General features: G+C 38.6%; 3 protein-coding genes across 4 annotated transcripts; 1 reads left to right on the top strand and 2 right to left on the bottom strand.

The window, feature by feature from the left end:
* Positions 1-634: 634 nt before the first annotated feature.
* LOC134744418 (large ribosomal subunit protein eL22-like) lies at positions 635-13,988 on the top strand. 2 transcript variants are annotated; one of them, XM_063678229.1, is made up of 4 exons: positions 635-751; positions 841-1,127; positions 1,888-2,071; positions 13,977-13,988. In XM_063678229.1, exons 2-3 carry the CDS (start codon positions 848-850, stop codon positions 2,049-2,051), a joined length of 444 nt encoding a protein of 147 aa, XP_063534299.1. In that variant the 5' UTR covers positions 635-751; positions 841-847; the 3' UTR covers positions 2,052-2,071; positions 13,977-13,988. The 2 variants fall into 2 exon arrangements, with proteins under 2 accessions (XP_063534299.1, XP_063534298.1); XM_063678228.1 differs by lacking the exon at positions 13,977-13,988 and having other exon boundaries at positions 1,888-2,082.
* On the bottom strand, positions 3,932-21,719 carry LOC134744386 (exocyst complex component 6). The gene is made up of 16 exons (XM_063678183.1): positions 21,520-21,719; positions 21,237-21,383; positions 20,527-20,632; positions 20,072-20,210; positions 19,324-19,504; positions 14,162-14,237; positions 13,821-13,959; positions 12,886-13,039; positions 12,053-12,189; positions 10,159-10,294; positions 8,886-8,971; positions 8,095-8,305; positions 7,348-7,440; positions 6,768-6,979; positions 6,136-6,336; positions 3,932-4,796 (listed from the first exon to the last, which is right to left on the bottom strand). The coding sequence occupies exons 1-16, from the start codon at positions 21,538-21,540 to the stop codon at positions 4,556-4,558; spliced, it is 2,280 nt and encodes a 759-aa protein (XP_063534253.1). The 5' UTR covers positions 21,541-21,719; the 3' UTR covers positions 3,932-4,555.
* LOC134744396 (uncharacterized) lies at positions 16,721-18,707 on the bottom strand. The gene is made up of 2 exons (XM_063678200.1): positions 18,466-18,707; positions 16,721-18,358 (listed from the first exon to the last, which is right to left on the bottom strand). Exons 1-2 carry the CDS (start codon positions 18,603-18,605, stop codon positions 16,981-16,983), a joined length of 1,518 nt encoding a protein of 505 aa, XP_063534270.1. The 5' UTR covers positions 18,606-18,707; the 3' UTR covers positions 16,721-16,980.
* Positions 21,720-22,526: the final 807 nt, after the last annotated feature.

The following is a 22,526-nucleotide window of genomic DNA, read 5'->3' as shown; positions in this document are numbered from 1 at the left end:
AAACGTCTGTTCGGAAAGAGAAGAGTCGTGGAATGTATTGGGCTCCATAATTTTTCACATTGTATAGTTTGTCAAAGGACTGTCTCATTTCAAACATAGACAGAGAGAATAATACTATCTTTGTCTTACACTAGTACTAGCGCCCAAAAGAAAGGGATGAGTATAATTTTCCTGGTTGTTACTGACTGACAAATTGGTTTGACCAACTATATTTTCAATATTTCTTTAATTGAAATGTGATTATGGCAACAATTATAGCTATTTATTGGAGAGAGCAACATCTCCTTTTGACATTTCTTTCTGAATTGCCACAAATGAAAAAAAGCGTTGCGTTCCGTTAACATTATTATATTTTGTTGAATAAAATAAAACAGCTTTCGTAAAACATAGCTTTGGAAAATGTGCTTCATATGTATTGAAATGTTTTTAAACTTTATTTGATCAACACTTTTTTCAAGTGTTTTATCAGAAATATTTTATTCCAGAGATACTAAGAACCAAATTTCAATAACCTGTAATATTTTTTTGGGTTTATTGAAATTAAAAAGAACAGAAGACCTACTGCTAACATCGAAAATAGTTATCTGCATCTCTATCGCTCGAATATGCAAGCGCAATATATAGGTAATTCATTCGTGGAACGAGACGTTTCTGTCAGATAGTTAGACTTGACTTGTGGTCGCTTGGTGTAGCAACACAGCTCAATTCGGCCATTTTGCTGTTAACGCCGTGAACGCTATACACGTGTTCGGTAGGTTAACGAGATTATTTCACAAATAGTTTCATTCCGTTTAAAATCTCGTTGGTGTTGTGCAGTAAATAACATTTTTTCACCTATAGGTCCAAGATGGCAGTGACGAAGAAACCGGCACCCAAGAAGACCCAGTTGCACCAGAAAACTGGCAAGAAAGGTGTGAAGGGCGGTAAAATCCGCGGAAAGGGAGCCAAGAGGAAGATCAGTCTGAAATTCACCATCGACTGCACGCACCCGGCCGAGGACAGCATTCTCGATGTAGGAAACTTCGAGAAATACCTCAAGGAACACGTAAAAGTTGAGGGCAAGACCAACAACCTGGGCAACCACGTTGTCGTCGCCAGGGACAAGACCAAGGTCGCCGTTAACGCAGGTTAGTGTCTAATCTGGCTTTTCTAATCCCATTTTTCCAAAAGTTTCACATGACAAAATTTTCCTTTGATACTGTGCCACAAAATTTTGAGGTTATGTCGTGCAAAATGGCGCAAGTATTTTCAACTGATATTTTTTAAATGAGTCGCTAAAGCCTTCATATGCAACCAGAATCTTTTTTATTTTTATAAACATTGCATTGAAGAACTATTGCCTCGTTGTTGGATGTGACAATGAGCCCAAAGATTAATGTTATTGGTTCAGGGCTATAACCGCGAAAATCGAATTGCGGGCATCTTTCTCTGACACTCTAATTACGCCTTCATTGGAGTAAAATTACAAACAGGATTGTATCTCTCCTATGCTGGGGCCACACTAACGGGAAACCGTTGATTATCGCGATAATCCCAGTATGGCCGTATGAAAAACGTCGAATTAACGCGTTGCCCTGGCACTATAACTTCCACACTCAATTCTCATTGTATAATGTTTGTAATATAGTGTTAAAATGGGTTAAGACAACATATATCTTGCAATGCCTTTGGCTAGTCAGCCATTAACCCGGCCGTAGGAGCTTCAGAGCCCATTCTCTGTAGCTCACTGCGGCAGCCCTGCCGGCGCGTCCACGCCGCGGGGGTGGGCACCGCTCACCTCAGTAGGCCGGGGTGATTCGGTGGCAGAGTCCGGCAGGGACCCAACCGTGGGGTATATCACGGTACAATCAAATTCCAGGTCATTGAAATGTTTCCAACGCTTTACAGACATTCCTTTCTCCAAGAGGTACCTTAAGTACTTGACGAAGAGGTACCTCAAGAAGAATAACCTCCGTGACTGGCTGCGTGTGGTCGCTTCGGCTCACGACTCCTATGAGCTCCGCTACTTCAACATCAATGCCGACAGCGACAATGAAGATAACGAGGATTAAGCTGTTTGGATAATAAATTAGTTATAAACTATGATTTTGTTTTATTTCCTTTTAAATCTTGCTAAAAAAAAATTTTTCTTAAAATCACTGTCCCAAAAGTATTTCTAAAGTTTGAAATGATTCAGAATTATTGTTATGGAACTATGCAATCTGAAATAAATATATTGAAATTTAAAATTATGGTGACTAGTACTTGGAGGACTAGTATTCCCATTTTCTGGGAAATCCCATTTTTTGATTAAAATTAAAAATTTTAGCTTGTCTATCCTTATACTGAACTTTCAAATATAAAATCGGTTAGACGGAAAGAATAGATCAAAACCGATTTAAATTGCTAAATACGGGAAAAGAAGATGAACAATTGTCATTGTTCCGAGGAAGGTAAAGCAATGTGTAGATCTACAATATTATAAATGTGAAAGTACTTAATTCTGTCTGTTACCATCTGTTACTCAAAGAGTAAAGTAAGTATGCCGTGTCAAACACAAAAGCTGTCACTCGGACGCCACGTCACCAAAGTGTCAAAACTGAAATTGAACTTTATGCACATCCACATAGGTCTATGGTTGCTCTGTGGTCTTTGACCGATTAATCAGTCTTGGCGTTGGACCTGCGGTGCCGATATATCCGTCATTGGCGTCCAAAAGGTTAAATCGCTGAAGACATTTAGATGATATCTGGTATAGGGATAGTTTGACGCCCAGGGAAGGACATAGGATAGTTTTCATCAATTATCATCCCATGCAGACGTCTCGGGCAGAGGCTAGTTTAAAATTAACTAATTTCACTAGATTTAAATCTGGAAAAAATGATAAATCAACTAAGTGACCAAAGCAAAAAAGTAGGTCTTTCAATGAACAAAGACAAAACAAAGCAAATGACCAACAGCTCCGCATATATAATAAAACTCGAAGGGGAGACACTAGAATACGTAAATAAATACATATATTTAGGAAAAGAAATATCCTTCGAAAAAGAAGAGGTAGACCGCCGAATAAAGATGAGCTGGAAAAAATACTGGTCCCTGAAAGAAAAAACAAATATCCGCTCCACCTAAAAAAAAACAGTAATGGATACATGTATTCTACCGACCCTTACGTATGGCTGTCAAACGTTGACCTACAACAACAGAATAAAAACAAAACTAGTGAACTGCCAGAAAGCGATGGAGAGAAGCCTTTTAAAAATAAGGAAAATTCACAAAATAAGAAGCGAATCCATACGGAAGAAGACAAAATTAATTGACGCCCTACACTACTGTCTACGCTTAAAATGGCGATGGGCTGGCCATGTAGCACGCTACAACGATAAGCTATGGACAGCAGAAATAACTAGATGGAAAGGTCCCAGTGGAAAAAGACGACAATCACGACCTGCTAAGCGATGGAGCGATGACATCATAGCTACAGCTGGAAAAGAGTGGATAAACCAAGCAAAAGACAGAGAAAACTGGATAAAACTGGAGGAGGCCTATACCCAGACAGGGGTTCCTATCCAAGAAAATGATAATGAAACAAATAAATAGTAAAGCAAATAACCTGAGATGGGAAATGAAACGGCTTAATAATAAAATAATAATAATAATAATTTCACTAGAACAGTACAATTTATTATTTAATAAGCAGGCAGGCAGTTATGGCAACTGATATGGCCTGTATCCAGTAATCATAAAGATATGTAGTTATCATGAACGAGTATTAGATGTAGTAATTTCGACAAACAGTTTTTCTTTTACTCTATTTTGAAACCATTTGAATCATTTATTTCCTGTCTAGATTTCTAAAAACTACAGGCTATAAATAACCTAACAAAGGTTAAAAAAAACTCACAAAAACGGTAGGAAGAAAACAACAATAGAAACAATACTCTATATTGACGATAAGTATGTATATTATAAATAAAATTGCCATTACATAATTCAAAATATGTAAAATTGAATAAAATATATCATTTAACGTAAGTAATTTATTGATATTATTTCTAAAAACCTATAAATGCTCTCTATCACTACATTAGTTGATTTATAAATTACTTAAATAATATCAGACAAGAGAATAAAAAATTGCGTTCATCCTCATAACTGAAGATGACGTCACTGAACTCTACAATAATGGTGTACAGATGTGCATAATTTTTTCCATCGTATTTTCTCGGAAACGTTCGTATTTGTCATGCCACTTCAACACATGTTGCTCTCGCATGTTGATGGCGTGTATGATGCCACATGTTTTGTGGTAACTTTTGACAACCAAAGTTCACTACTTAGATCGTCTTCTACTTATAGTATTATTCAGTAGTAGTTATAGTGTTTCTCAGTACTATTTTGCAAGATATTTGAGTTATATATAGGTAATATTTTCAAACCGCACGGGTACGGTGACAGATGTCAACTCAGTGCATTTTTGCATGAGCGCCTTTTTGGCGACGCATCCGTGTGAATCTTAGCTTTGACATGAGTACAAACCTTCACGAAAACTATTAGGTAAGTTTTTTACCTAGGTGACCTAGCCATCCTGATTTTGCAGCTGTTTCAACTGCTTCAAAACGGTATCGAGCAGCTTCCTCCTGTCCCTCTCGTTCTTCTTCAAGACAGCAAAGACAGAAGATTTCGACTCTGCTTCCTTCAGCTTTTCAAGGAGCGTGGCGGCGTCTCGGGGTGTTACGAGGTTGTACTTGTTGCCCTCCATGTTGATGTCGTGGAGGTAGGACGACCAGTCCCAGCCGGTGATCAGGTCGAGGAGTTGGCTGGAAATAAAATGTTATTAATGTTAGAGGCCAATACCTCTTAGGAGGGTTCTGGAGTAATCTTTCAATATTATACAAATTAGGTTTAATTTTTTTAGATTAAGTTTCATTACCCAGAAATAAAAGGCTTTTATTTTATTTATATTTTATAATATGAATTAACCACCCGCCCCGGCTTCGCATAAAACCTTAACTAATTATACACCTTCCTCAAGAATCACTCTATTGATAGGTGAAAACCGCATGAAAATCCGTTCAGTAGTTTTTGAGTTTATCGCGAACTTTTATATAGGTACAGACAAACAGACGCGGCGGGGATTAGAAGAAAGCATTTTTTTTTAGAAAATAACTTTATTTTATACCCAATGCACTGCAATGGTATGCTGAGTAATGATATACAATTAATAATAAACGAAAATAAGACATGTTTTCGTGTCTGTCGGAAAAATTAGTCCCAGTAGTTACCACCAACTCGGTAATCGACTTGTAATTATTTATTAAAGCACTATATTTATACTATACTATTTATACTGTTTTTATTAGTTTTGAACTCTAAATTTTGGTAAGGAAAAAAATCCCTAACTTTACCAGTGGTAACTACTGGGAAAATTTATTTCCAGTAGTTACCACCAACTCGGTTTGGTAGAAACTGCTGGGAATTTTTTTCCTAGTAGTAAAAGGTGGGAAAAAATTCCCAGTTGTTACCACTGGTAAGGTAACAACTTGGTGGTAACTAATGGGAATAACCCATTTTTTCTATCGAGCCAACTTTAGACGTGCACGTGCGGCCGTGCGTGCACGCTAAAATGTTGAAGCCGTGCACGCACACGTCACACAAGTGCGTAATACAACGTGCATGTAATGTGCACGTTACGCATCCGGTGTGCACAGGCCTTTAAGGTTTGTTAACAAAGGGCCTACCGGGATACGCGAAAATCGAAATTTAGTTATCTGCCTCTTTATCGCTCAAATATGCAAGAGTGATAGAGAGGTTAGAAAACGAAATTTTAATTTTATTGTTTCGCGATAGACCATCGGATTGTGGTAGTGGCGCCCCATACGCAAATTTCGCGTAATATTCCCTATTAAGTCCCTCTTAATAAGTATGTCGCGTCGGACATCTTCGTCTTCGTCGGGCTTCTTTTAAAATGTTTATCACCATACCTATATGTAATACAACTATGTTCTTGCAATATATTATTGTTTGATTGATTGACACTCCACTAGTCGCCGCTCGAGCATCCACTCAGCTTCCACCCTTATCTGCTTACCGAAGACTAGTAAACTACTCCGGTAACTTCGAGCAGGTCGAGCTGGTGCTGGGTGTAGGTACCCTTACCGTAGACTAGTGAACTGGTCCAGCAGCTCCCCCTCCCGGAGGCCGGGCACGGGCTCGCCGGCGGCGAACTGCTCGCACTGCATGACGTCCAGGTCGAGCTGGTGCAGGGCTCCGGAGGAGATCTGCTTGACGGCGGGGTCGAGCAGCAGGTTGCGGAGGCGGGTCGCGATGCGGTTGGTCGCTGCGCGGACTGCTGCCACTCTGTAAGTGAGACGATTAGGGTTCCGTACAAAAAGGGTAAAAACGGGACCCTATTACTGTCCGTCCGTCTGTCACCAGGCTGTATCTCATGAACCGTGATAGCTAGACAGTTGAAATTTTCACAGATGATCCAATGTATTTCTGTTGCCGCTATAACAACAGATACTAAAACAGAATAAAATAAATATTTAAGTGGGGCTCCCATACAACAAACGTGATTTTTTTGCGTAATGGTACGGAACCCTTAGTGCGCGAGTCCGACTTGCACTTGGCCGGTTTTTTAAAGTTGTTCCAAAGAAGTCAGTACCCCGGACAGGTAGCTCAGCAAGTCAGTAACAAAAGACGAGGGCTGTCCAGTCGATTTGACTAGCAACCAGTTGTGGTTCTTGAGATTTAACTCATCGACATCCTCTACATGTTGTTGTACTTGCCTGGCCCGTTCTGGTAGCTGTTCCAAAGAAGTCAGTACCCCGGACAAATAACTTAGCATGTCTGTAACAAATGCCGAGCCCTGTCCGGTCGCTTCGACCAGCAACCAGTCATAGTTCTCGAGGTCGAGGAACTCGTCGACTTTCTTTTCGAGGTTGTCGCAGATTTGTTTCTCTGCGTCGTCGCGGGCCGCTTGGAACATGCTGCCTGCAGCCTGCAACACAAATGGGGATGATGACATGTTGAATTTTATAACAAAATCAAGTAAAATATATAACAAATGAGCAATTAATCGCAATAATGTGGATATTAAAATAATATATGGAAATGATAAAAAAATACATGACCCAAAAGTTGAACCGATTTAGTTGAAATTTGGTATAGAGATATTTTGAGTCCCCGGGAAGGACATAGGGTAGTTTTTATCCCAGAAATCATCCTTTATGGGGGTGTAAAGGGGGGTGGAAGTTTATATGGGGAATCGATAAAAAGCAGATTGGATAAAAAATTATCTACCCAAATTACTAACTCCACGCAGACAAATGAAGGCAAAATCTTGTAATAAAATGTAAACAAAATTACCTGTGTAGTGACAAGCTCTGAACCAGTGATGTTGCTAATGAACTCGTAGAGACATATGGTCGCGTCTTCCAGATAGTGGGTGTCCACGATTATCTGAAAATAAAATGACGTCGTCAATGAAATAGTACGAAAAATTAACAGGTCAAATTCAAACGTACACTGATATCAGACTGACATCTAACTGATGTCATTCAAATATCGCGCATTTCGCTTGTACTTGTCCTTACATGTTGTACGGGTGGTACATCTGAGATTTATATTAAATGCTGACGCGAGAAATGTGCGATGCTTGCATTGTACACATGTATTGGGGCGGGCGGGACGCATAATAACGATGATGTACTTTTGTTGCCGCTATACCAATAAATACTAAAAAGTACGGAACCGTCGGTGGGCGAGTCCGACTCGCACTTGTTTATGTTGTAGCATAAAAACCGGCTAAGTACGAGACGGACTCGCGCACGAAGGTTTCCGTACCATTACGCAAAAAACGACAAGAAAATTACGTTTGTTGTATGGGAGCCCCACTTAAATATTTATTTTATTCTGTTTTTAGTATTTGTTGTTATAGCGGCAACAGAAATACATCATCTGTGAAAATTTCAACTGTCTAGCTATCACGGTTCATGAGATGAGGCTGTCCTGGTAACAGACAGACGGACAGCGGAGTTTTAGTAATAGGGTCCCGTTTTTACCCTTTGGGTACGGAACACTAAAAACAGTTGTTCATAAGGTAGATAAGAATACCTGGACAAGTTGCATCAGCGGCAGTGGATGTCGGAACAAGGCCGACAGGCAGCCCGTGAAGGAGCGGCTCAGCAGCAGCGAGGCCGAGTGCCGCGCCGCGGCCGCGCGTCGGCCCCCGCCGAGGCCGAGGCCGGCCGAGTACTTCAGCCACGCGTATATGAACTCCTTCACCTGCACGTACACCGAGGGGACTATTGACGAGAATGGGAACCTGGAACGATTAACGTATGCTTCACCACAGAATAAATAATAGTACTACCGTACGTAGAAAGGAAGCTTCTTACAAAACCGAAGTTTGACAGCGGTTCAGGGTCGAATCATGATATCCCTTTCTAATATTGTGCGACGCACCCATAAGTGCATAAGTGTTGGTGCGTCGCACAATGACCTTGGTGCGGTGCGATGGTGTGTTACCGCTTTTAAAGTACAACCCGGTTGGAACCCGGCGACGAGTCGTGACTGCAGATGTTAACGTTACGGCGTCATGTCGCTGTGTTGTAATTTCGATCCTGACTGCATAACGGTAGCGCCATATGCAGTTGGTTCCGAGTAAGAGTGAGAAAGGCAATATTGATCTGCGGTCGGACGACACGTCGCTGACTTTGAATGGCTACTTACGGTTCTTACGGCTATAAGATGCACCCAAACACAATATAACTGTTTGATGAAAATCCTGAATTAAAGATTAACATGATTGTGCAGGTGCACTTGGCATCTCCACTGGAGTTTAAACATCTATATTTTCAAAAACCTAGTTTTCGGGTACGGGTCGAGAATTTTCGGGTACTTACTTCCTGGGGAAACCCTGAGCTTCCAATTCTTCCCCGTCGTAAGGGAATGTGTCCATTACACCATCGTATTGCTCTTGATCGGCCACCTGATTTAAAATGAATTAGATATCAAACTAATATCGCGACATGTAGCTACTACTATAGCAAACTAGTGTGAAATCATAGCACTGAAAGTTAGCGTTGTAAGTTACAATAGATTACTTTTGTTTAAATATGCTTTTTTTTATCGCGTATATATATATCTTTACTTGAAAATAATTGTAGTGTATAACTAGCCTTATGAACCGATTTTGCATGTACAACCAGCCTTAAAGTTTATAGTCTATGATTGTTCATTATTTTAGTATGTGGGTATTTTTGCACTTTGTAATTTTTCCTCAGTCACCCGTTGACCACGAACGCTGTAAAGGGTTCGAAACGTCGGGATGTATTATAAATTCAATATACGCGATATAATCCGTTTTCATAGTTTTATTTCATGAGTAACTATCGCGGTAACCGAAGACAATATTATGGTTTATTTATTACGACCCGCCCCGGCTTCGCACGGGTGAAATGCTGATGTATTATACATATAAAACTTCCTCTTGAATCACTCTATCTATTTAAAAAAACCGCATCAAAATCAGTTACGTAGTTTTAAAGATCTAAGCATACATAGGGACAGACAGACAGCGGGAAGCGACTTTGTTTACTCGAAGTCGTTCACTATGTAGTGATTTATTAACCATCTTACACACCAAACATAATCCTTTATTGTGTCATGCGTCACTCTCACACTTACACATTAGAAAGTAGCAGCCACAATGACAGTTGATGAATGAGTTGAAACCGGCCAAGTGCGAGTCGGACTCGCGCACGAAGGGTTCCGTACCGTTACGGAAAAAAAACAGAAAAAAAATCACGTTTGGTGTATGGGAGTCCCACTTAAATATTTATATTATTCTGTTTTTAGTATTTGTTGTTATAGCGGCAACAGAAATACATCATCTGTGAAAATTTCAACTGTCTAGCTATTACGGTTCATGAGATACAGCCTGGTGACAGACAGACAGACGGACAGCGAAGTCTTAGTAATAGGGTCCCGTTTTTACCCTTTGGGTACGTAACCCTAAAAAGGATCTTGCGCCCGCTGGCGGCAAACTTTATTGACCACTTGCGTGAAAGTTTGTATGTTTGTTTCTTTAACAAACGCTTTGTATAAATAGTTGCTCAGAAGACTGAAGTGCCCATGTGCCCTAATAAATAATGTGAGAAATTACAGTACGCTCACCTCAATAGGTGAGAAGGTGGCGTTGTCGAGAATATCCCTGAACACGACCACCCACCGCTGCATCAGCACCTCCGTATAGTGCTCCGCCATCTCCTGAAGGAGTAGTGGGAGCGGATCCGCGGGCAGCCCGTAGCATCTACAAATTAATGGTAAATAGTGTATTGGTGCATCTAAATCGGGCGGTCTGGGGGCCTCGTCACAGAATAAGTAATAGTATTATCATACAGAACGGCCACGCACCGCCCCGCCCCGCCCCGACTCAAACTCGCCCCGCGACAGAAGTCTGGCGGACTTCTGGCGTGCTCTCAGTACTATTTTTAAGCAACTTACTCACACTATGACGCATGACGCGTGTACGGACGTGCCGTTCACACATAGAAATGAGAGTGATTTTTTATATATAGCGTGTCCGCCCTGTGGCCTCGTGACAATCAAAACTACGCGTCGACTATCATTCTCTTTTTGTCGTAACAAATAGTGCAACAATTTTTTTAACCTATTAGAGGGCGGCAGATCAGATTTGTGCCGTGTTTTTATATAAAGTACCAAAGATTCATTGATTGGATAAGATGAGTAAAGTCTAACCCCCAAATTCATAAAACCTTATGGGCCTGATTTAGTTAAATTACGTTTTATCCCTTTCTTACAAATACATAAGTTAAAATGACAGATAAAGTCAAACGACTCATAGCTAATTCAGGCCTGTATCGCGATTATAAATAACAACATTTTCGTGCGTCTAATTTGACAGCAGTACGGGATAGCGCTGTATATACATCTACTATTATTTTCAATTGAATGATACAATTTGTGTGGGTAGATTGAAGAAATTGTCAGGTAAATCACATATCAGGGACCGGCCCGCTATCCCTTATCGGGGTTTTATAAGGGTATTGCATAAGGCTTAACTCACCATACCCTTTGCCAGACGAAACCCTTTGTTTTGGTTTTAAAAACCCTTATATAAAGCTACCACATTTGAGTAATCGGTAGCCCAAATACCCTTACAAAAACCCTTATCATCAGCTCACCAACACCTTGCATATTGCTTATAAGGGTTAGCCTTATAAAGGGCTTCCCTTTTAGCATATAAGCGTGCTAATTTAAGACGTCTACCTTGTTCATAAAGCACACATTACTTCGAATCCGAGCGATCGTCGGCGGCGACGGCGGCATTCTTTGACTAGGCACGTATTTTCTTTCCTTTTCATACACTACCGTAGATATATACTAATCCTGTCTCTTTCACGCAAAGGGAAACCTTTATAAAAAGCGCTTAAAGATAAGGGTAACCCTTATTAAGAGCTAGCCTTATTTTTGGTTAGCTTTTCGGTAAGGGTTAGTCAAAGGTAAGGGTATGAATGGGCTTGCAGTTCAAAAGGGAAAGTCTTTCAATGTGTTAGCCGTGTTTAAGTGTCGCCCATTGAAAGGGTTTTATCGCGGAAAGGGTTGTCCGGTCCCTGTCACATATTAAGTTTTGTCCCTATTCACCCCAGCCATTCCTATTCACCTCGGTTGACGGTAACTTAAAAGTTGATGTTTGACAATTCAGTGACATTAGCACCATCCGTTTCGCGATCAAACTAGGGGGGCTCGTTTATTTCTTAGAATTTATCTCTCTATTAAAATCAATATTATGAAATGTTGTCTGGTCCCAAAATCAGTTAAGCATAAAAGCATAGACATAGTATATACAAGTAGTTATAGACGCGCCACCGATCGACTTATAAATTTCAGTATTTCGCCATCGCCTCCTACCTATGATGCCACCCGGTCGGTGATAAGGACAAAGCATGGCACTATTTTCCCTTTCCTCTAATAGGAATCGCAATAAGACTATCTTTCTCTATCAAAGAGTGTCAGGCCCTTGCATAAAAGAGATATCCGTACTCACTTGAGCGTGTTAATGAACAGCACTATCTGATGCTTGATGCTCAACATGAGGGTTGGGTCTGTGATGAGCGAAGTATTTGTCCGTAGAGTCGAAGCTACTTTAGTCACGGACATACTCCACGTGTCTAGAAGCCAATCCTGAAATAATAAATCATATTAAGCCTTATAAACTGAAATAGATGGCATATATTAAAGAAAAAGTGACGAAGCCCTCCAATGGTGAAGGCCGGATTCGAACCGGCGTCTTTAGCTATCGCGGCTAACGCCTTGAACCCCTAGGCCACCCCGCCACGGCGAAACCGGTCCGAATTTCTCGACTATATGCCATCTTATTTGTTCCCAAAGTTGTTCAAAAATATTTAATAAAATAATTTGATTTGTTCCCAAAAGTTGTGCATGTTAGGCCTTTTTAGGGTTTCGTAGCCAACTATTAGGAACCTTTATAGTTTCGCCATGTCCGTCTTATCCTTCACTTGTAGTACAGTCAAGGGCATAAATATATATACATTCACAAAGTTGCAAAAACATGTGTACGCTCTTACACCTTAGACAATAAAGTCGTGTTCACATATTTTTGAGCCATTTGTCTGGATCGACATTTTTGCCTTCGACTGTACCTACATACAGCCAGCCAACCAAGTTTAAGTTATCAACTTAGGTACCATCATTTTTTTCCTATTTGGACGTTAGATTTTAAAACTGAAGTTGTATTTATTTATTATTCCCATATATTTTTTAAGTTTCCAATTTATTGTGATAAATTGTTCATTTTATATCTATTTAACTAGATTTAGTTATAAAATTCAACATGTGTCAACATCCCTATAATAATACCTTGGAAACCAGCCCCGCGCCAGTGCTAAGAAGATGCTCCTCCAGAATAAAGAATCCCAGCACTGCGTTGAGGTAACTCTTGACGCTTTGTATGTTGTCGTGAAGGTTACCCGAAGGGATCAGCACCAAACGCGCTTGCTGCTTGCGCTGAGCTCTGTTCACATTATTTACAATCATTACTAAGAAAACAAACAATTTTACAACCCTAACATTGTATTAACCTCCTAAGGCCCAGGGTCCTACTTCTTCGGTTCGATGAAGTTTAAACCATATTCAATTGGAACAGAGTTGCATTTCTTTTGTTTCGTTTAATTTTCAAACAAATAAAAATAAACTATTCCCTACACTATAGGTTAAAATTTTGGGTTTTTCATTTGTATAGCTGGGCCTTACGAGATTAAATTTTATCAGTGAGAACATATGATAACCTAATGAAAATCGTTATAGATCGTAATGTTCATTCAAAATTAAGTATCAAAAAAACATTAAGATGATTTACAAATATCTATAAAATAATGCACCACTCAATATAGTATGTCGAATTTTTCTTTCTTTTTACAAGCTTTTTATTAACTTGCAATGTAACTATGTGTGTATCATGTGTGTATGTACGGGTCAAATCTTGCAAGTTTAATTTGACCCGGTTTCCGATGAAGCTGAAAATTTGCATAGGTGTGTAAGTCGGATGACAATGCAATATTATGGTACCATGGAGATGGAGCTGATCTGAAGATGGAGACAGGAGGTGGCCATGGGAATTTTCTGATAAAACAATGAAACCTAATTGTGTTTGGGGTTTTTATAATTGTCCCGATGAGTATTAGTTGTCTGTGGAAAGAAAAGTACAGTCAGCAATAAAAGAAATTTGTAATGAAATCTTATTCACGATATGGCGTCTGATTGTCGCCATTTTTTATTATCATGTTTTTCAGGACCTGTAGTACTGTATGAAGTCGTTCTTGGCACCCAGCACGCCGTGGATGTGCAGGCAGCGGTGCAGCGGGCTGAAGTCCACCAGCTCGTGCGGACACTGCGGTCCCAAGTTCTCTCGAGCGATGCCGAGGACGGCCATGTCTGAAAGTAACCGTCAGTTGATAAACTAATTTAAGATAATAAGATAAGATATAGAAAAAACAGAAACCCTATATCTATGTACATCTTTATTACACATACACAGATTATACTTCCTAATGGTAAACATATTTAACTTAGTTTCACTTTCAGTTAGAACAAATAGGTTTATATTTGATCAATAATCAAATCATTTGACACTTACCTTTCTTAGTTTTCACTATAGTAGCCAAGCTCCTTCCAAGCATGTCTTGAGTTTGCTTCAACGCCATCGCACCAACCTGCAGTATGGAATGTCATAATTATAAAACGGATTAATGGTGACAAAATCTACAAACTTGGCAAAAATATTACAGTGCCAGGTGTTAAAAACTATAATGTCACACGTCGCCCTGACTAGGGTCCTATTTACTCCAGTTCTCAAGCCCTACTACCTACTACCCCAAGTGTCTGGTTAATTTTGGAGCTATCAAATTCACTCACTCATTGCTACTCGCCGATCTGCACCACTGGTCTAACTACTAAATAGTAGATTGAAAAAAAGATAAGAATATTAGATTGAATTGGGACCGTGCACGACGACAGCGCCGCCTAGCGGGCGCAACTTTGGGATAATCTGTCACAAAATTTTCAAACGAGAAGTAAGTAAACATCGTAATAATTTCAATGAAATCTAATGATTTTACAGTATATTAGACATATTTGGACGGTGGTTGTATTGCCAATTACATTAGCATTGTGGTTTTCAGTTAAAAATGAACGTGCTTGTGACGGAAACAGGGTTTCGTGCCATTACTCATGAAATTATCTTCCAGCCCGAAACAATGAATAAGGGCAAAAATTTGGTGTTAGCTGGGCACGTAGTGGAGGTGCAAGACATCCGGCAAGGCGACAGGAGCTACATGATCAAAGCCAGAGTGGTTCGTCAAGCCTCTGTGACGGCGACAGCGTACAAGACAGCCTTAATTCTTAATACCAATCGTCATGTTACAAGTGTAACATGCGATTGTGTTTATAACAAAAGTGGAAAATGCAAGCACATTGCAGCACTAATTTACTACATCAATCATGAAGAGAGTTCCACTAAAACCAGCCAGGAACAAAGATGGGGCAAGCCAAGTGTCCGACAATTTACGAACGAAAAGTATTCCAAAGGCAGATACTTCCACGAAATGTATCCTACATCAAAAAAACACAAGTGTGAGGCTTTTCAGTTTGGTGTCTGAGATTTTAAGGAAGATTGTGCCTTGAAACGTGTACTGGAAGCTGCTGCAAAAAATTGTGCAGAAGATATTGAAATTTCCGTTAGCAAAGTTGTCCAAAATTTAGTAGAACAGACTGATATTAATATTCAAAGAGAAGATTGTGTGACATGCCTTGAAAACTTTAATATTTTTAGAAAAGAGTTTGAAGTATACAAAAGTGATTCTAGTCTAGTTATAGAAAAAACATTAAAAAACTTTTATGAAACAAATGTTGTGTTGGAAGATAAAGACATTTTTAAATTATGTAGTGACACAATAGAACAATCAATGTGCGAAGAGTGGTACTCGGCGAGGAAGCTAAGAATTTCTTCCAGTACTAATGTACACAACATAAAAGTACGTAAAACAAAAACAGTGGAGAGACTAGCACAACAGATTTTATTTCCAAATCCAATTGATTGCTCAGCTACTCAGTATGGTAAAAATAATGAAAAGTATGCATTGGAAGAATACCAAATTTTGACAACCTGCAGAGTAATTAGACTCGGAGTGATTGTTAGCAAAGATCAGCCTTGGTTGTGCACTAGTGTAGACGGTGTAGTTGTATGCGATGAATGTGTCAGAATGTTAGTAGAAGTTAAATGTCCTATATCTTGTAAAAACCAACCTATTGTAGATTTTGATATAAAAAAATGTAACGTGCAATATTTGGAGTTTGTGAATGATGAACCAGAACTAAAAAGAAGCAAATTATATTATACCCAAATCCAAGTGCAAATGTATGTCACTGGTATGACTATATGTGATCTCTTTATATATTCACCAAAAGGTAGTTGCATAGTAAGAGTAGACAGAGACGAAGACTTTATTAAAGCAGCAATTTTAAAAAGTGAAGAATTTTACTTTGCTTATTATCTACCGCTCTTGTATTCTACAAGAACAAGCCAAAGTGAGAAAAACCAGCGTAGTTTTACAGGTAAAAATATAATTAATACAATGTTAGGTAATTAACATTTCAAATATGTAATAAAAGGTAACTATTACTGATCTCAATAAGTACAGTTAGCATCATTATTAAATATAAATGACATAAGTCAACTTCTACATTGTTTTCCTCTTCCAAGTCTTTGTGTTATGTTTTGAATTAAAGATGTTTGTGTAAAAAAGAATCACCTATTTATGTTGTTAGCTGTACTAAATACTGATTAATTATAAAATTTTAGTTAACAGAGTTAAATTATATTAATGTTTAAATGTTGTAATTGAAAATGTTTATTACTGTTTTTTTTATATGTACTTATAGGTATAGTAAAGTAGCTGAATATTGCAGTATCACACTAAGTTCAAAATTGCAATACACATTTCTAAATGTAAGTAAGGAACTTAACATTTTAATATCCTAGAATCCTAACATACCTAAATATATTACAAATGGTAGGTATGTACAGTCGAATTCATAAATATGCATACATTTCTTCACCTAATCCATTGCAATATGGTGATAAAATTTACACACATTTATGAACTTGACTGTACAGTAGACTTGTGAAGATCTTGATCAGTCCAGTGCTAGGTCATAACATACCTTAAATTGATTATCACATTTTCATAGGTCCACGGGCCCATGTTATAAATATGTGGCGTTCAATGCCTAATAATGGTTCCTTGTGCTCCATGTGCATAAGGGTCCATCAGGCATGAAAAGCAACATAACATTTACAGGTTTTATGTGTGAAATAAAAACAAATTAAAATGCAATGTTTTAATAGCTTTTTCAATAATGTACAAATACATAAGTATTGTAAAAAAAACTGTTGTTTTATTTGTTGGAAAATATAGGTGGTTGCAGGTTTACCAGTACACAACAAACATGTAAAATATCATCAATGTGATAAAATAAATTTTCAGGAATTTTATGTAAAATCTGATAAATTTTTAGTCGCTGCATTATTCTTTCAACATGAATTCTGACTCGAGCTATTTTATAAGTTGCATCTGTCTCTTCTCTTGTAAATTCACTTTTATTCTTGAGAAAAGGTGGCATAATAATAGCAATTTCTTTTCCACTTTCATCAATTACCTTTTTTATTGCCGGAAATCCCTTATCAGCCAATACAATGTCCCCATTTTCTAAGTAGTCGACTAATCCTGACTCTACTGTTATTTGTGAGTCACTTTTTCTTCCACCACTTACTTTTGACTTGAACGAAATGAAGCCTCCTGGAGTAATACCAATAAGCACTTTAGCTGTAAAACCCTTCTTATAGTGTGAGTAGCATAACACACGATTATCGACACTTGATGGTACTTCTATAGGAAACTCTGTACAATCAATAATTACTCGAGTGTTACTATACTCCGGACGGAAGCATTCTGGCATTGTCTGCTCCACAGCATTTTTGTTTGGCCAAAAAACCAAATTCGATGTAGCAGCTGCTATTTCTTCAACGTATGAGCAGAATATTCTTGACACTGTTGTTCTATGAATACCGAACAAAACACTCAGTGCTGAAAATGTGACACCAAGTTTCATTTTCATCAAGAAAAGTAGAAGTCTATCTTTTTCGCTCACCATATATTTGTGATTTTTTTGTGTAGTTTTTAATAAAAAGTAGAAGTTGTTAAGAGTAACACCTGCAAGATCTAGAAGCTGTTCATCGGTTTTAATAGATTGAAATCCAGCAAAATATTTATTGTCAGTTATGGTGGCTCGATCCACAGAAATACTTTTAGCAGTATTACAGCCTCGGTGTTTTGTTATTTTAAAATCCTTCATAATCTTTGTACTGATATCTATTTCTGTTTGAACTTCAGCATCACATGTTTCTTTTCCATAAAATATGTACCTGTTACAGGTAAACGTCTTTCCTGGATTTTGTCCATCTGGATATAGGTCCACTTGACATTCACTATCAATTTTTAAAGACACACTAACACTATTTTCTAGCAATTCAAACTCACTTGTATTACTAGCACTAGCACTAACTGCTTCTATTTTTTTCGCGTTTCTTCGTTCCATATAACGTTGAAACCTCGATATTGCGGCATTTTCGTCAATCCGCCTTGATTTGTACTCAGGGGGAAATATCCTTGGAACATAACTGGGACTGGCTTGTTCATCAGCTTTTCTACCACTGATAAATTGAGCACTGCAAATTCTGTCGTCCGGTTTTGGGTGCCATAGAGATCCATCGGGACTGTAACAAAATAATTCACCGTCAAAACTTCATACGATTACAACATAAATCAAATTATTGCGTATTTAAGGAAGGTATGATTTTAGAGGTTAGGATAGGTGACTTACTTTATTCTTCTTACGGCAATTATCCATTTATTGCGCTGTTCTTGTTTCCACAATGTTGTAGGAAATCTATAAAATTTGCAGTCACTATTTCTGCTAGTGTTTTCACAATTTATAACAACACAGCTTGCTGTGTAGACCATTTTTATCTTAAAAACATCGAATGTTTACTACAAAATCATACATTTGACAGGACATGCCTCCCGACGTAGTTGACTTTTTTAGCCGTAGTGAGCGCTGTGATCGTTTCGGCTTCCCTCACCACCCGCTTTGCACGGAGCGAATAGTAGATTGAAAAAAAGATAATAATAGTAGATTGAAGAAAAAAATAAATAAATAAATTGTTAACCACGGGATGAAAGGCACTTACTCGTGCCGAGGTTGTTTGGCGCTCGAACGCAGTGAGAGCGCCAATAATCCGAGGCTGAAATGATGCCTTTCACCCAACTTAAACACTACTTTTCATTTCGAATACGAGGAAAATAAAATGCATATGTTGTTTTAAAAACATGACTATGTATAAATCCTTATAGTATTTCTTGAGGGTACTTTTAATTAACAATTTAGGCAAAAGTATCGTTATTTATGGAATGGGGAGTTAAATATCAGAATGGAAATTTTATAACAAATTCATTTAAACCCAAATTTCAATTGCTTATCGTATTATTATTTTTAAACCGTACTTGGAACGTAAAATGCTCTAGTGCTGAAACGTATCATTTTCTGCACACCTTTTAGAACAACAATGACCCTCTTTCAGAGCATGAGAAATGAAAAGTTAATTTTCTCTACATTTTGGGAGGGTAAATACCAGATGGGGCATTATGAAAGCGAAGTTAGCTAAGAGAATGACGAGTGTACCTGCGGACTGAGCCGGCGTATGTTCTCCAGGAACCCCCTGAGGTCGGCCATGGAGGCGTCGCGGATGGCTTGCCGCAGCCGCGGGATGGCGGCCGCGATCTGCGCGCACCACTTGTAAGGTCCTACGCGCGGGAGGAGAACGTGTTCTAGTTGTTCGAGGGTCTTCAAGGCTGGGTAGTATCTGAAAGACGATTTAAAAAATATACAGTTAGCGGCAGAAACAGAGAGATGTAGACGGTATTCAGGGATCTTTCAATAAGGTAGATGAGTAAGGTATTCATGGTTTTTAGGGTTCCGTACAAAAAGGGTAAAAACGGGACCCTATTACTAAGACTCCGCTGTCCGTCTCTCTGTCACCACTCTGTATCTCGTGAACCATGATAGCTAGATAGTTGAAATTTTCACAGATGATGTATTTCGCAACAACAAATACTAAAAGTACAGAACCCCTCGGTAAGCGAGTCCGACTCGCACTTGGCCGGGTTTTTCTAATTATTTCTGACAGTTCAAAAGCAACATTCATGGTCACAGAGAAAGGCTAGTTAGGGTTCCGTACCCAAAGGGTAAAAATGGGACCCTATTACTAAGACTCCGCTGTCCGTCTGTCTGTCCGTCTGTCACCAGGTTGCAATATCCAAGTCAAAGTCAATATATTATTTATTCAAATAGGCCTAGCAACAAGCACTTTTAAATTGTCAAGTTTTACAAACTTTAAACTAGTGAAGTCAAGTCAAACAGTAAACCTGACCTCTTAGCGTCGACCTGGGTCTTCAACTTGGAGTAAGTAGTAAGTAGCGGGAGGCAGAGCTCCATCTTCTCAATAGTGGCTGCGATGTTCAGCTCCACACGCCGTGCCCTGATCAACTCCTCGGCCCGGGAGCAGAGACCTGGAATTATAGAACAGATATTGAACTAATAGAGTGCAAGTTTAACAAGTATATTTCCAAGTATTTCTATAAATCTAGCCACTTCTGTTATAATCAGTTCAACAGGCCCTCTATTTAGCCTAATGCATCTCACTGCACAATAGAGGCTACCCATCTTTTGCTGGTGGTAAGTACTTAGTACTGGGTAAAATAGATGGACGATGCTGTCTTGCACAACTGGTGACTTGAAAGATAGCTGCATTGGTTTGGGTAAGAATTTTTAAACTAATATTTTTCTTTCCTCTAATTACTTTTGTCCATCATGTATAGTTTTTACCTTCTGTGGTCTCCTTGACATTGGCATCCACATTTGATATCTCACCATGCAGCTCTTCTGCATGTGAGCGGACTTGGAGCAACTCACGGATTGAGTCAATGAAGCCCTGGAAATCAAATTTGAACTTTTGGGTAATAGGAATAAGGTGACTATCACACTGGCACCCATCTGGATATGTTGTTTACATAAGTTAAAGTTATGCCAACCCTAATAATTGCTCGGAGCAATGCTGAGCCAAACGGAGCCGAGTTTGCCCGAAAGGAGGAGTGGCTCCCCACTGGCTTAGGTAAAACTGATTTTAGTGAGTCCAACGAATAGCAATTCATAGCTGTACAATTCTTATAAACTTATGTACCTGATATTCATTATTTAATTTTGTCATAGCTGTAGGATTACATTATTACTCGTACTCTGTGACCATGATAGTTTAGTTTCTAGTATTTAGTTCAATGTTTTTGTACGCCGTTTGGTAAAATATAGTGGAACTGTACATATATAAACTGACAACCACAGTAGACCGAGCACATGATTGACGCGACAGTATCTCGCCGCAGTATCTAGACTAGCCGTCTTTTACTAACTGTATGAATTAAAGGGAGACGGGTAGTCTATGTCGCGGCGAGATACTCTCGCGCCAATCATGTGCTAGCCCGTATGTAATTCTACCTATATTTACAAATAAAACACTGACTGTATCTAAAGTGTATTACCTGGTAGTGGAAGTTGCATAGTTTCTCGATCTCCTTGTCATGTTGCTTGATGCGCTCGTCAAGTTGCTGCACAAACGCCTCATGTCCGTCCCCTTCGTACACCGAACGGAACGCCGGACCCCAGTAGTCATCTATCCCTTCAATTTCCTGCAAAATTCATACCAAACAAGGACATAGAAGACAAATATGACCCCTTTAGTGGTGATATCAATCAAAAACATAGTTAATTTGCAAGAAAAAATCAATTCACTAAGTGGGTGTATACATAGAGTTTGGTGTATACCTGAATAGTAGCACTCGTCATTTTAGACCGGTTTTTTTGATTGATGCCGCTTTCAATAAAGATCTAAGGAGTTGGAGTCCGTTAACATTTCAAGAACGATGTGTTATTTTGTGTATAAACGGAATTTTCTCATATTTATAACATAAAAAAACAAGTAACGTAACAACGAAATCACAGAAAAAATGTTGACAATGTTGACATTGACTTAGAGTTAGACATTTGAGTTTTGACATTGACAACACATAAACGTTTTTATGCATTCTTTTTAAAAATAGCACGGTCTTGCGAATGTAGCAACCACCTTGTAACTTGCTTATCCGGTTTGTTTCAAAAAGGTCAGCGTAATATAACATCAATTTTAGTGTCAGACATAAAGCAGTACTAAAATATAAACTTTGTTAAGATTTTATCCTACCAGTATTTTACGTAACCGATTCGAACACGTATAAAGTTAATGGTTGTAAAAACACCTCATGGTTTTGACGTACGTTCAAATACTAGTATTATCCCGGTTTGTCCTTTGTAGTTACGTGATTTGTATCGGAAAAGGCCAATTATTTGCATGCAATTACAATAACGTGCACTTCTAAAAATCTACTTATAATATTTGAAATTCCCTGTAATCAAATATAACTTGAATCAAACGTTTAAGCCAATTACGACAAAACTATGTTCCGAACGGTCTTATAATGGTGCCGTAATAAATTTATTTTTTCCCTATACAATTTTTTTTTAAATTTTATTTTAAGTTTTTGTCTCAATTTATTAACCTTTAACAAAATACTAAATTTGTAAAGTTTGATTACACAATGGGCAGTTATATATTATTTCAATATTCTCAAAATGAGGCTCTTATTTCTGTACATATCGTACGCGAGTTAAAAAAATAGATCATTAACGAAATTACAATAAACTATAGTTGGTCAAGCAAATCGTGTCAGTAGAAAAAGGCGCGAAATTCAAACTTTCTATGGGACGACATCCCTTCGCGCCTACATTTTTAAAAT

This window comes from Cydia strobilella, chromosome 9, assembly GCF_947568885.1.
Source record: "Cydia strobilella chromosome 9, ilCydStro3.1, whole genome shotgun sequence".
NCBI classification, from domain to species: domain Eukaryota; kingdom Metazoa; phylum Arthropoda; class Insecta; order Lepidoptera; family Tortricidae; genus Cydia; species Cydia strobilella.
The sequence above is the reverse complement of the archived record's forward strand: the minus strand, read 5'-3'. Positions and strand labels throughout refer to the sequence as shown.